At 34.1% G+C, this 16,166-nt stretch overlaps 1 protein-coding gene across 1 annotated transcript in view; it reads left to right on the forward strand.

Annotated features, from left to right (window-relative positions):
- The window catches only part of LOC137644620 (pterin-4-alpha-carbinolamine dehydratase-like), a 41,777-nt gene that overhangs the window by 11,753 nt on the left and 13,858 nt on the right, over positions 1-16,166 (forward strand). The window contains exon 2 of the mRNA XM_068377576.1: positions 7,261-7,507. Coding sequence (XP_068233677.1) covers positions 7,328-7,507 — 180 coding nt within the window. The 5' untranslated portion in view covers positions 7,261-7,327. The remainder of the gene's footprint in view (positions 1-7,260; positions 7,508-16,166) is intronic.

Consider the following 16,166-nt stretch of genomic DNA (forward strand, 5'->3'; position numbering starts at 1 on the left):
ACGGATTCAGGTTCAAACCAAGTGTTGGTTATATAGAGTATAGCATACCCAGATTTACATTCTTGAAGATAGCTTGTGATGAAATTGACTGGGGACCAATGTAGATGGGGATGAATATGCATAGTACAGAATGTAAGTTGTTTAAAGCAGGAAAAAGTTTTTTGTGTAGGAAGTGAAGTGTGTGGTTTTCGTCATGTAATTGGATTTGGGAAAAAGTTATATTTTGTCTTCATGACAGTGTGATTTCTCAATGAATTGAGTGATGTGGGAAGCCACAGAAAGAAAATGGGTGTAAGCGCAAATTTGTGGGATAAAAAGATTAGAGATTAGGAAATAGTTAATATTTGCTGATTACTGTATGTTCCACAGATTGGGAAACGGGAAGAGTAACTGCAGTAGCTAGTGTAAGAGTATAAATGTTTTCAATGAGAGAAAGTTGAGGATAAATGTGAGCATGATTTTAAAAGTATCAGCGAGAAAATGTAACAGGCGAATAAAAGCAGAGAATCATAAAATATGTTTTGCAAGAAATGTATGTGGGTGTTTGCAAGAAAATTATATTTATTATTATTATTATTATTATTATTATTATTATTATTATTATTATTATTGCCTCTGCTAACGGAACTGGGAGAAGGTTATTTTTTCGCCCCTGTTTGTTTGTTTGTGAGCAACTTCCTGGCCACAATTTTACTCATAGAGTAGTGAAACTTCCAGGGATTAATTGTTATGTTGAGACGTGGACGTAATTCAATTTTGAAAGTCCTAGATCAAATGTCAAGGTTGAGCAAAAGGTCGACCGAATATCCCTAACCTTAACGCCAAGTTGGCACATAGTTGTTACAGACTTCAAATACGCCTACGATCTAAATTGATTCTGGGGAAGGCAAGCTAGTTTGAAAAATAAGCTGCCGTGGTGGATGTCTGCACTTGGAGTGCTTTTCTAGCTATTATTATTATTACAGACTAAGTTATAACCTTAATTGAAAGAGCATGATGCTATAAGCCTAAGGGCTCCAACAGGGAAAATAGCCTAGTGAAGAATGGAAATAAATTGCAAGAGAAGTAATGAACAATTAGATTATCATATTTTAAGAACAGTAACAACATTGAAACAAATCTTTCAGACATATAAGAAAGATACCTGGCAGCCTGGTCAACATAACATTTGCTGCAAGTTTAGAATTTTGAAGTTCCACAGGTTCGACTACCTGATTAGGAAGATCATTCCACAACTTGGTCAAACCTGAAATAAACTTTTAGATTACTTTGTAGTATTAAGCCTCATGGTGGAGAAGGCAGGACTATTAGAATTAACTGCATACCAAGATAGTACTGTACGGGAAGATCTGAATGCTAAGGATGATCAGAATTATGAAAAATCGTATGCGACCTGTATAACGAACTGACTGACAGACGGTGCCAGAGATTAATATCTAGCTCGGGAATAAGAAAATGAATTGACTGTAAGTTCCTGTCCAACAAATTAAGATGAGATTAGAACAGAAGAACAGTACTCGAAACGAAGACAAAATGAAAGAATTAAAACACTTCAGTATAGATTGATCACTGAAAAATTTCAAAAGACTTTCTAAATAAGCCACTTTTTTTGTGCAATATAAGAAGAGGCTGACCGAAGGTGTTTCACAAAAGTAAATTTGCTATTAAGAATCACACTTAAAATTTTAAAAGTTACAGAGTTTGAAAAAAATATCAATGCTGGGATCCAGACGTGGAGGAGCCACTAACCTCACCTTACTTAGAATCATACTGTACTTTGAGTTTTGTTAGGGTTCACCTTCATACATCGTGATTTGTACCATGAACTAATTTTAGCTTGATCTCTGTTAAGGGATTCAGCAACCCCAGATCTACATTCAGGAGATGGAATTGATGCAAAGAGAATAGCATCATCTACATATGCAATGAAGTTGTTTTCTAGGCCAAACCACACATCGTGTACAGTATATAATACGAAAAGTAATGGGCCAAGATTACTACCTGGAGGAACACCAGATATCACATTCCTATATTCACTATGGTACCTATCAACATAAACTCTTTGTAATCTTTCACTCAAGAATTCAATAATGATGCTAAGGAAAGATCAATCCACTCCCAACTGTTTGATTTTGAAAACAAGGGCTTCATGATTAACACGGTCAAAGGCAGCCCTAAAATCAAGGCCAATCATACGAAATTCCTGACCAAAATCAAGGGATTTCTGTCCGGCATTGAAGATTGTAAGAAGGAACAGATGATTACCTTCAGCAAACCTATTTAGACATTTTGCCAAAAGACGTTCAAAAACTTTGGGTTATATGAGTTATGCCATTGGGGCGATAATCAGTTGGACTTGAACTACCACAAACACATTTACATAGAGTAACATTACCAATTCTCCAAGTTGTAAAAGAACCTATTTTTGCTAACTTGCAGAAAGTAACTGATAACCTAGGAGCTACGAAATCTACAGTCTTAATGAAAAGCAAAGGAAAAATACCATTTGGGGCTATACCTCCTTAAGCATCAAGGTTCATCAAGAGAGCTATAATTTCCCATGACAAAGAAGCTAAACTAGTTATTTAGTTTAACCTCGGAAAAGCAGGAATGAGGAAGATTAAATTTATAATTACTCTGCTTACTGTCAAACATAGGAGACTTGAATTGTCTATTGAAGCCAAGGTTGTAATGTTTAAAAGGAATGTTGAACTAGATTTTATGTGTATATGATAGAAGCGGTGATGATAAATACAAATAAGATAATCAGGGCTTAAACTGTTTATTTGAAAATTATTTGTTTGCAGAGCATATAATGTAGTCTAGAAAATAATTGATAGGATGACAATGTGAAGAAATGCAGATGAACTGCTAAAAGCATAATCATATGACATATGTGAAGGGATTGATGTGAATATTTTTAGTTAGTTTGATCTTGTGTAAGGACTTAATAACTGTGCGTTAACGAAAAGTGATAGGATGAAAAGGGAGAAAAGGCCTAAAAGTATTAGACTAACTATGAAGAATATATTGGAATAGGTCATCAGTATCCATGAAGCTTTGGTGGTTGCAAGATAGAAGTGAATGGTGCTGTGTGTGTAAGGGATTTGATATATTTTAGGTGGTCCATCTGTGTAGTTGTATGAAGTTAGTTATGCTGTTGAAGTGTTGCTTCACAGGGTGTCCATGTATGATCAAGTACTTAAAGTATGAATTTAGAAATGACCATTATGTTGTATGGTATCTGGCATAACCCCTTGCTTGGCATTGTGATCAGCCAAACTCAAATTGATGTGCAGTTTGGTGGGTTTAGATGGCCCCACTCTTGTGTGGGACACGGGCTAGCCCTGGCAGCCCGTATGAAGAGATATTTTCCCTAAAGTTACCAAGGATTTGCGAAGGTTCTTCAATCAGCACGGGGAACACAGAAGACGGACATGGTGAAGATGAGATGAATGCAGCCTGAACACTCAAGCGATGACTGTATGAGAGCGAGTCCAGAGCTTAAATCTAGGCTGGCTGATGTACTTCAATATACTCTAAATCTGAAACCTCTCAGGTCCTAGAGAAGTAGTTTCTTGTACCATCCATTCTCACTGGCTTAGCACCAGTGAGGGAATAATCAGGTTGACAGAATCCGCCAAAACCACCCTACCACCCCAGAAAGCTCGGGGATGAGGCATGGATGGTAGGGCCAAGTGGTTCGGAACTTAGTCTATTAATCTTACCATGTTCAATGGCAGCTAATGCTCAGAAGCCCATTCACATGTAAATGAGTACCAGTAATTCTGGAGTCCAGAAAAGGGGCTTAGAGCTAGAAACCTGGCTTGTATGAACTTGCTGAGATTCTAGAATAAATACTGGGACTACCTCCTTCAATGAAAAAAGGTGTTTGGGTTTGTGTGTGTATATATATATATATATATATATATATATATATATATATATGTACACACGTATGTTAAATACATTGATGTATATGTATATGTGCGTATAAAGTATATATATATATATATATATATATATATATATATATATATGTGTGTGTGTGTGTGTGTGTGTGTAGCCTATATATTAAGCCCTTTGCATCAATAGGTGTAGTAGATGATGATACGTATATATATTAGGACTGAGTACACTGCTTCTCATAAGTCCTGCTATTAATGTAGATGTTATGAGATTCAGGTAATAAAAGTTTGTGGAAGGCATAACAAATTCAATTTTTTTTCAATCTATCGGAATCCAGATAGCCTATGGATGATTCTATCTTCGATTGTCATTTTACCATTATGGTTAAGATACAAGATGATAGAAAGGCCTCTTTTGTCTTACTTGGTGATTTCAATGTTCACCATAGGGAGTGGTTAAGTGTTGTTTCTCCTACCGATTGCCATAGCTTAATAGCTTTAGACTTTGCCTCTGAATCAGGGTAGGGAGAAAATCATTAGTGAAGCTACCCACAGGTCTGGTAACTGCTTGGACCTTGTATACACTGACTCCCCTGGCGTTATAACAAGTAAGGTTGATTCTCCAGTCGGGACATCTGATCATGCCTTGATTTCAGTAATAGTGAAAACTGAGCAGCCTTTCCCTGATATATCCTACTCTTGTAAGATTTATATGGAATCTCAGCAGACTGGAATGTGATTTTGTATGATCTTTTAGACCTGAATTGATCATAATTGTATTGTAGTGTTGATCCTGTTGTCCCTTTAAATGAGAGTCTAGTCAACATAATTGATAGGTGTATCCCTTCTCGTGTGCTAAGGTACCAAATAAAGGACAAACTGTGGTTCGATGATAATTGTAAAAGTGCTTTCTAGAGAAGCAGGAGGCCTATCTTCTTTGGAAGGGTAACAGATCTGATTTAACCTGGAATAATTATACTCAGCTTACAGCTTTTGCTGAGAGAGTTTATGCTTCAACTGAAAATGAGTACACTTTAACCATAAGAGAAACCCTTTCAAGTACAACCTAGGAACAAAAGTGGTGGACTACCCTTAAATCTGCACTCTTTGGTGTAGATGGAACAGTTCCTCTCTTGTTTAAACCAGATGGCTCTGTCACTCATTTTGGCTGATGTGTTTGACAGTAAACAGATTAATGAGAAACTCGAACTTCCTCATTCCTGTTTTCCTGAGGCTAAACTAACTAGTTTAGCTTTTCCATCTCCTGAAATTAAAGTTCTGTTGATGGACATTGATGCTTATGGAGGTGTAGACCCAAATGGTATTTTTTCTTTGTTTTTTATAAAGACTGCAAATTCCTTAGCTCCAGAGTTATGTTATTTTGCGCAAGTTAACAAGAAGACGAGCTTTTAGCACTTGTTGGAGAATTGGTAATGTTATTCCACTATGTAAATGTGTTTCTGGTAGCTCAAGTCCAACTGATTACCGCCCAATTTCCATAACTCCCATATTATCTAAAGTTTTTGAACGTCTTCTGGCAAAACATCATAATAGGTTTGCTGAAGGTAATCATCTGCTCTGTAGTTTGCAATTTGGTTTTCGTAAGGGCCTTTGAGCATGTGATGCCTTCTTACAATCTCCAATGCTGTACAGAAATCCCTTGATTTTGGTCAGCAAGTTCGTATGATTGGCTTTAATTTTAGTGCTGCCTTTGACCGTTTTAAACATGAGACCCTTGTTTTCAAACACAAACAGTTGGAGTGGGTGGGTCGTTTCTTAGCATTATTATTGAATTTTTAAGTAATAGATCTCAAAGAGTTGTTGTTGATGGGCACCAAATTAAGTGTAGGAATGTGATATCTGGTGTTACACAGGGTAGTGTTCTTGGCCCATTACGTTTCATACTATATACACATGACAGGTGGTCTGGCGTAGAAAACAAGCTTGTTGCATATGCGGATGATGCTACTCTCTTTGCATCAATTCCATCCCCTGAATGTAGATCTAGGGTTGCTAAATCCCTTAATAGAGATCTAGCTAAATTCAGTGCATGTTGCAAATTATGGGGTATAAAGTTGAATCCTAACAAAATTCAAAGTATGATTGTAAGTAGGTTAAGGACCGTGGCTCCTCAACATCTGGATCTCAGCATTGATAATGTTTCTTTAACTTTGTACGACTTGATATGTTAGGTGTGATTCTCGACAGCAAATTTACTTTTGAGAAACACATTAGTCTGTGTCTTCTTCAATTACACAGAAAAATGGCTTATTGAGAACGTTTTAAGATTTTCGGTGATCAATCTATTCAGAAAAAATGTTTTAATTCTTTCATTCTACCTTGTTTCGAGTATTGTTCTCCTGTCTGATCTTCAGCTGCTCATTCTCATCTTAATTTGTTGGAGAGAAACTTATGGTGTATTAAATTTCTTATTCCTGATCTAGATATTAATCTTTGGCGCCGCGTTCAATTAGTTCATTATGCATGTTGCATTAAATTTTTCATAATTCTGACCATCCTTTACATTCAGATCTTCCTGGACAATTCCATCCTGTTTGTAATGCTAGGCATGCAGTTAATTCTAATAGCCAGGCCTTCTCCATCATGAGGGTCAATACTACACAGTATTCTAGAAGTTTTATTCTAGCTGTGACCAAGTTGTGGAAGGATCTTCCTAATCGGGTAGTTGAATCAGTAGAACTTCAAAAGTTCAAACTATTATAGCAGCAAATGTTTTTATGTTGAACAGGCTACATAAGTCATTTTATAGTTTATATATGAAATATCTATTTTGATGTTACCTTTTTAAAAATGATTTATTGTTAATTTTTTTCTCATCGTTTATTTATTTCCTTATTGTCTTTCGTCATTGGGCTATACTTCTTGTTGGAGCCCTTGGGCTTATAGCATCTTGCTTTTCCAATTAGGGCTGTAGCTTGGCTAGTAATAATAATAATATGTGTGTGTGTGGGGGGGGGGGACTAGCCAAAAATCCCACTTGTTTGTTGTCTATATCAAAATTAATAATACAAAATACTGTACATAGTTTGGTGTTAAAATTTATGGAATGGAATAACTTCATACAACCGGCATTTTTTTTAATCGTTTATTCGTTGAATAAAAAAGGTTGTTTGTTGATTTTGTGAGGTGTCATTTAATTTTTTTTTATTCTAATGCAACTCAAGAAAAATAGATCCCTCACATTTACAAATAAATTTCTTCATATTACGATTAGTTTTATCGATAATTTGAAATGATCGTACAAGTTTCTGGCTTCTGTGAAGGCATTAGGTAATAAAAGAGTTTACTTTAATATCGTTACTTTCATGTCTGAAATTCTGTATAATGTCAGGTTTGCTGAGTGACTGCGCCATGTTTACGAATGCGAAATAGCTCTCCTGTCAAAGCGCCTGCGGGACATGTCGACCTTGACTAGAAGCGCCCTAACCGTCTTCTGCTCAGTGGTTACCAGGCGTTTGGCTCCTTCACTAGGACCACTTCTCGGCCCATCTTCCCCTGCACTCCGTCTCCCAGTATTACACCAATCTCCGTCGAATATTTTGATTCCATTGGCTTCCTACGCTACGAAGAGGAAAATGGTAAGTGTTCTGGAAATTTGTGGGAGTGACAGCTGCTTGAGTTACTGAGATGTTTATGAATGGTGATGTGTTTATAGTGTGCTGTTTGGTAATTTGTAAGTTTTCTTGTATTTATACTGTTACGGAAAATTTATGTAGATTTATTGTCTACACCAAGGTCTATAGAAAGTATTCTATAGACCTTGGTCTACACGGTTGAAGATGTTCTGGTTTTATTGATATTACAGATAAATACCACGAGATAATTAGTTTTTAGGCAGAAGCGAATTAACTGCCTATGCCTACCGGTATGTCATAAATATATGTATATTATGTTCAGTACATAATGAGGTTATAGAGGTTGGGTCATCATCGTATATCCTTGTTTTGTTAGTCATTCCAAGTCTCTCTCTCACACTGAGGGACCTGGGGGAACCCAAACAAAAAATAAGGCAATAAGGTAAGGCTCTCTCTCTCTCTCTCTCTCTCTCTCTCTCTCTCTCTCTCTCTCTCTCTCTCTCTCTCTCTCTCTCTCTCTCTCTCTCTCTCTACAAGCTTATACATAACGTATGATTTTAGACAACTTTAATAATGACTTATCAACATGACCTGTATGCTATCCTGTATTCACCACTCAGCCATTTATGATAACTTTTGATATCAGCACATTTTCACCATTCACTCCTTGCGGTTGATTTCATAAGAGATAATTTCCTCAAGATACTTTTTCTTTCAAATTTAAGGATAGATCCTTGATTGCTTTTATCAAGTTTGTCAGTTAAAAACAATCAAGTTTGTTCCTCATTCCATCGCTTTAAAGAAAATTCCACCCCAACCCTGTTCTTATCAAGTCATCCTGGTAACTATATTTTGATTGGCTATCTCGGGGGAGGGTCTCTGACGTGTTCCAGGAAACCTTGTCGTACTGCTTTGTGATTGGCTAAAGACGCTGAATATTCTTTGGTGATTGGCTAGACCGAGGGGGAGTGTCAAAAGTGTATTTGTCTTTCTGTCTGATAAATCTCGTGACTTCACAATGAGCCTCCAGATTGTATTTAAAGTATATAACTTTCCTACTTGTATCTACTAGGGTTTAGAATTATAATTGTGATATATATATATATATATATATATATATATATATATATATATATATATATATATATATATATATATATATATATATATCCCATATATTTCATTGATATTGTAACTGAATGCAATTTGATATTTAACGGAAACATTGATGGATTGGCCTGATGTATGATTAATTCGCAAAGTTTGGTTTTAAATCGTCACATTATTATTATTATTATTATTATTAATGTCATTGGTGGTAATGAGATTTTTGTTATTTCCAAAGGCGCACTTATTCTTACAGAACATATCTACTGTAGAGTATTGAATTAACCATATAAGAAGCGCCATCAAATGGATTCCTTACATATAGAAGAGGAATAACCACCGAGTAAGAAGAAATCATCTTAATTTGAGTACATCATAAGTAGTGTTTTTTATCCCTCGTGTTTGACCTGTCACACCATCTCACAAAAGTAACAGTCACCAAAGATATACCGCAAAGAATTGTGCGTTTATCAGAACCACGTATAAAGGGTATTGAACGTTTGGGCAATGTAGAACTTCGAGAAAGGGAGACAGGGAAAGAAAAATATCTAGGGTAACTTGCAAGTGAATTAACACATTATACCCTGTAAGTTGGGTTGGCTTTATTGCTTTATGACAATAATTCCTAGACACTCTCTAACTGAACTACATAAAACGACCAAGAAGATTTGAAAGAAAAGTCTTAATTTTGCTGAAAACAACGGAGATGTCAGATCTATTACAATATGTATACATACGCACGATTGTGTTTGTGTGGAGGGTGAAAGGATTGGGGTGGTTATAATTGCGAATAAATATGAAGGATGAGGGAAAGCTGACGAAAGATATGAGTAAGTCACAGAAGAGGTTAATCAAGACAGGTATCAGATCTATGCAAAAGATTGCTCAACAATTGACTTTTTTTGCGTAGTATATACGAAATAGGAAGAATTGATAAACTGAAAAACGTGGAGAAACGTAAAATTGGTAAAAAAGGCGAAGACAATGTATCGAATATCGTGAGGTGGTTTGGACATGAAAGAATGGACGACTACAGGTCGTATATAATCCAAAGATGCCAGGAGATAGGAGAAGAAGACTAATGGAAAAAAAAAACAATTGGGAAGAAAATGTCTTCATTTTGGAGGACGCAAGAGTGTGTGTGCAAATAAAAGGAAAATGATACAACGTGCTAATTATGAGGTGGATGAATCGACTAGTGGAAATATATATATATATATATATATATATATATATATATATATATATATATATATATATATATATATACATACAGTATGTGCGAGTCCTCTAATGGCTTAGCTTTTTCAACACGTTTTACCCGGTGTCCTTGTCACTCCAAACTCGCATCTATGTTTTGTTGACGAATGGAAGGTAGATAATATTTTCAGTGATCAGATTTCCACAGACTCGCTTGAGAATTACAATGAGAAATAAAACAAAATCCTGACTAGTTCTAGTTCACTCGATACAAACTCAATAGAAGGGATATGAAGGTATAGAAATTTACTTCATTTACTTTTGGGTAACGAACAAACATACAAACAGTAGAGAAAATATTAGCACCTGCTGTGGTTAGAATAAAAGTGAACATTAAGAAATCTTGGTAGGTTTTCTGTATATTAACTCGATGTAATAGGCAATCCAAAACGGTAGGCTGTAATAATTTCTTTTTTTCATTATGGATATGTTTTTAATTTCATTTTTTGGCCGAATGCATATATTGTCAAAATAGATCGGCTACGTTACATTTGGTGTAATAATTTCCTCTTTAAATAATTGTCAGAATAGAATGCTAAAGACGCCTGGGATATTTCTCGATGAAAGTTTTTTTTTTTTTTTTTTTTTACATATATTTTATTTAATTGTGTTTAAGTTTTATCATCATAGATTGAGAAAAAAAAACAGATATCTTCTCTCCTCGTTATCAAGTTAAAATAATTCATAAAAAATTCTCGATTGAGGAGTACTTTACTGTACATAATACTATAACGAACCTCGCAACCCCATCTGAATAAATCTCTGAATTATATATCTACTTTGTTCTTTACATTGACATCAGAATTGGTCCCAACTAATTTGTTCTGAATAATGTTAGTATGAATAACTATTTTTTTAAAGCAAGATGCTGAAGGGTAATTTGATAAAATGTAGTTGAAGAAATGAGCCAAATTTTTCTTGAAATATTTCTTTATTGGTGTAATTGCAAATGTTTTATCCAAAGTTGAGGAGTTATCTAAATATATTTTTTCTATACTGTGAAAAAATGGTGAATAACATCCTACGACAAAGGGTAATTATATTTCTAATAATTTCACAGATGTGCAACCAATGGCGATAGCACTTGTGAATAGATTATGACGTCTGTGTTCACTCTTCGTCCCTTTTGTCAAGGTGTATTTATTCGCATCATTACACACACACACTCACGCACAAATAATATATATATATATATATATACATATATATATATACATACATACATACATATATATATATATATACACTGTATATATGCATACGTACATGCACACACATACATACTTTGCTTACATACACACACACACACACACACACATATATATATATATATATATATATGAATATATATTTATATATATGTGTGTGTGTATGTATGTATGTATGTATGTATGTATAGAAATTTATATATGCACCGGCCAATATTGTGGAGAGTCCTGTGTTATAGAGTTCCGCTTAAATATGTAAATTTGATTAATTCTGTTCATGAGCATAGTAAGTGGAAAGTTTATGTTAGTGAAGTCCTATCAAATGAATTTTGAGTGAACAGCGGAGTACTCCAAGGGAATGTGTTGTCACGTATGTTGTTTGTCCTCCTCATGGATTTTGTAATGCATAAAACAGTTGCGATGGTAGAAAAGGATTGGATTGGATTGCAAATAGGAAACTAGCTACCTAGTATATGCTGATGACGCTATCCTTATTAGCAGAACACCTCAGGATTTGCAACGCTTGCATACCACATTGCATGAAATATCACATGAGGTTGGGCTCGATATAGAGAGAAGAAAGAGAGAGAGATGATGAGTATTCAATTGAGGATGAAATATCATTGGAAGGAGAAAGGATGAATGAGGCAGAATCATTCAAATATTTAGTAATTATGATCACTAATACAGGGTCTTTAGAATTGGAGTTGAATGAAAGATTGAAAAAAAGCAAATCAGCAAGTGGCTAGGTTGAGTTGAATTTGGAAATCAAATCGCTTGAAATTACATTTAAAAAATCAGGCTATATATCAGTTTAGTGAGATCGGTGTTACGGTGTGGGCATGACTCGTGGTATGATATTGAAACAATATTCAACAGATTTTTTCGAACAAAGCCCTCAGAAGAATATTGGGAATTGGCCGGTAAGACAGGATTAGAAATGAAATTATAAGAGAGATTACTCGAGTGCCGTTTGTGGATGAGATCATGGTGATGGGTAGATGGAGATGGTGGTGATGCTCTTCCCACTTCCAAAGATAGATTAATCCACCAAACTTTTAACTGTACTCCACAAGGCAATAAAAGAGTGGAAGACCTAGGCCTACATGGCTGTGGACTATGTAGCATAGAGTAGATGATGATGAATGGAGAAGTATTGATTTAAAAGCTCAAGATAGAGACGATTAGCGAAATCTAACCAAGGACCTTTGCGTCTATAGGCATAGGTGAAGATATATATATATATATATATATATATAACAGTTTCTGGTCCACTGTAGGACAAAGGCCTCAGACTTGTCAATTCATGTCTGAGGTTTGGCCAGTGATTGGTTATGGTGGGAGATTTTTGTCTGACTGCCCACAACAAACCAACACTATAATGGCTGGCTATGACTATTATAATGCAGATTTGCTGATTATGGAGATACGCAAACCCTTCACCACGTTAAGGTATCCCCATTCAGAAATTGATATATATATATATATATATATATATATGAATAAATTTCTACCTCATATTTGGGATCGAACCCTAGCCCCTTCAAATAAAAAGCCAGGTCGCTTCCAACCATGCCGCCTGGCCTTTCATTTGAAGGGGCTAGGGTTCGATCCCAAGTATGAGGTAGAAATTTATTTCTATTTGAATACGATATTGTGTTGATTTTCATCCATATATATATATATATATATATATATATTATATATATATATGATTATATAAGTGTATACTGTATATACATATATATACAGTATATATAAAAGTATATATATATTATATATAAATATAAATATATATATACGCATATATTTATATTTATATTTATTATTCTGCCTGCAATCAAACATAAGTACATTAACAAATACACACATATATATATATATATATATGTGTGTGTGTGTGTGTGTGTGTGTATTTGTTAATGTACTTATGTTTTTTTGCAGGCAGAATAATAAATATAAATATATGCGTATATATATACATATATATACACAATATTTATATATATATATATATATATATATGTATATATATTATTAAACACAATATCATAGCGGTGTTCAAACTGAGCTCCAGTTAGTTTTTCGAATAACAGGAAGACTGCATTTACGCTTCTCCATTTATCATTTGGTGTCGACACCTGTTTCTAATCACTCTTTGCGTGAGTATTCGTCATGAATACATAGCAGAACTATGAAATTACTCTTTGATATAAAGGCGATATATTTTAAACGCAAATTGAAATGATATATATATATATATATATATATGTGTGTGTGTGTGTGTGTGTGTGTATAAACCGTATTTCCCGTGTGATAAGACGCTACAAGCGAGGCAGTTTTAGAAAAAAAAAATGAGGATTTTAAAAACCTCTTAGTCATGGACTCTAGCGAGATTATTGTCTGGCACTGTAACTTTTCTTATTTTGTGTGAATTATGAAATGGTTGAGTTAATATTTATCAGCTATATGCCGATTATCCCAATTTTGTTACATATTCATATAAGTAACCACTAAAGCAGTCGTAGTTTCCACCACAACTTCACGTTTAGTCATAGTGTTTGGTGTTTCAAGTGTTGTTTACATGAAAGCATCGCTGCCAAAGGTTCATAAAATTTTGTTAAAGGGGTAAAATTCTAGTAATATTTCCAAAATTTCTCATATAGCCTATAAATTTTCACACAAAATGTAATTATTGATTAAAGAAATCTAGATATTCTTTCAGGTGGAATAATTTTGCTACTGTTTATGTGATTTTCGGGGTAGTTACTTTTTCTGCAAATTGGTAATACTGCAATCAACAAACAGAAGTTTTTTTCCAAGGTCGTATTCAGCAAGTGTTTGTTTGTATTATTTTGTAACTCAGGAAACAAAGTCATTATTGATATATTGCTTTGTTACAAAATATCAACAAGAATGAGAAAATAGATATGTACTGCATAAACAACTAATATGTCATAGCGTCGTCCGCTATGAGACCATTAGTTAGCATGTTTGCTTGTAGAAGGGGGTTAGCCAGTCATCAGCTGATTACCAAAAAGAAAAAAAATGTGCTATTGTACTTCATTAAAGGAAGTGCAATATAAAAATAAATGAATTTATTACATATGAATGATAATTGTAGGTTTATATTCTATCTCGTCAGTTTGAGTGCTTGTATGTCAATAGTTGGGTGTTTGAGGGGTGTTAAACTCTCTTATACAACTTTTTCCTAATTGTTAAGACGCAGGGTGATTTTGGGGGGCATTTTTCGTGAAAAAAGGTGCGTCTTATGAGACGGGAAATACGGGTATGTATATATATATATATATATATATGCAGAAGAACCACAGGGAAAATGAAAATACGAAATATACGCTTAAGTCCTGACTAGTTTCGTGATACTTCTTCAGAGGACTGATTTATTGAGAGAGGTTTCTTTACATTTTATAGGGAAAGCAAACGTACGAACATACATATAGAGATTTAGAGGACAATGACACTCCCTTACCAGCTACCTGGGCTTGAGTCAGGTGTTAAGTAGGAGGAGTCCCCAAGCTCATTAGACACCTGCCAGAAAGGGTCATTTCTAGTGGCGGGTATATTCTTGTTTTTTCTTTTTTACTTTCAGTACAGTTTATTTGTATGAAAACACGGTAGCCTTATCTATATAAATACATAAGCAAAGCATACACAAACATACAAATATATATATACATACAGATACACATATATACATATATACATATATACACACATACATATATATATACACATACATATATATACACATACATATATACATATATATACATATACACATACATACATATACATACATACATATGCATATATACATTTATATATATACAACATTAATATCATAAACATATAATCATGTATATATCAATACTTATATCTAGCATAACACTATATAGTGCCAATATACTTATGCATACTATATAAAATAATTGTTTCCTTTAATGAATGGTAGCTTAGGTCTAAATATTAATTTCACAGCGACGTTAATTATTCACAATACATTCAATTCTACATTAAGTGGTTAATGTTTTTTATATAGCTTACAAATCTCTTTACATATAAAGGCGTCGAGTTTATACATTCCATGACCAATATTCAAGTTGTTTTCAAAGGTTTCTTTTATGAAACTGGACTCTATGATGTTTCTTTCCACTAAGTTATTTGAATGAACCAATTTCTTTGCACCTGACCAATTAATAGGGTGATTTTTATCTCTAACGTGAGCAAAGAGTGCATTATTATCTTGAGCATACCTGACACTTTTCTTATGTTGTTCAGTTCTCTTTTCTAGGGCTTTACCAGTTTGACCAATATAGTATTTTTCACAAGCATTGCATGGAATACGATATACACATCCCTTGGTAATGTCAGGAGAATTCTTTATTAAGGCTGGTTTTATTGTATTTTTACTCTTAAATGCTACATTTACATTGAAGTTTTTCAACAATTGGGGAATTTCTTTAAAAGAATCTCAATAAGGTAGTACAAGTAAATTTTGTGTGTTGTAGTTTTTTCTGTTATCATTACCAAAAAAAGTCTTTTTTGCTGTTCTTAGGGCATCATCTAACACAATTTCAGGATACTTTAGTTTTTTACCTATTGCTCTAATCCCATTTATTTCGTCATCAATATATTCAGGGCTGCAGACTCGAAATGCTCTTAAAAACATAGAAGTAAATACAGATTTCTTAACTTTGTTGCCTTGGTTTGAGTAATAATGGACATATGCCGAGATATTCGTTGGCTTTCTGTATACACTGAACTTGAGACTATTGTTACATCTATGTATGCGACAGTCCAAAAAAGGTAGGGTACAATTATTCTCCAGCTCCATAGTGAAATTTATTGATGGTACCAAACTATTCAATCTAAGAAAAAAGTTATCTAAATTTTCATTTTCTGGCCACACACATATTATGTCGTCAATATATCGAAACCATTTTACATTATTAGGTATGATGTTATTTAAGATGTTATTTATTTTTTAAGAGCATTTCGAGTCTGCAGCCCTGAATATATTGATGACGAAATAAATGGGATTAGAGCAATAGGTAAAAAACTAAAGT

Source organism: Palaemon carinicauda, chromosome 1 (genome assembly GCF_036898095.1).
Source record: "Palaemon carinicauda isolate YSFRI2023 chromosome 1, ASM3689809v2, whole genome shotgun sequence".
Taxonomy (NCBI): domain Eukaryota; kingdom Metazoa; phylum Arthropoda; class Malacostraca; order Decapoda; family Palaemonidae; genus Palaemon; species Palaemon carinicauda.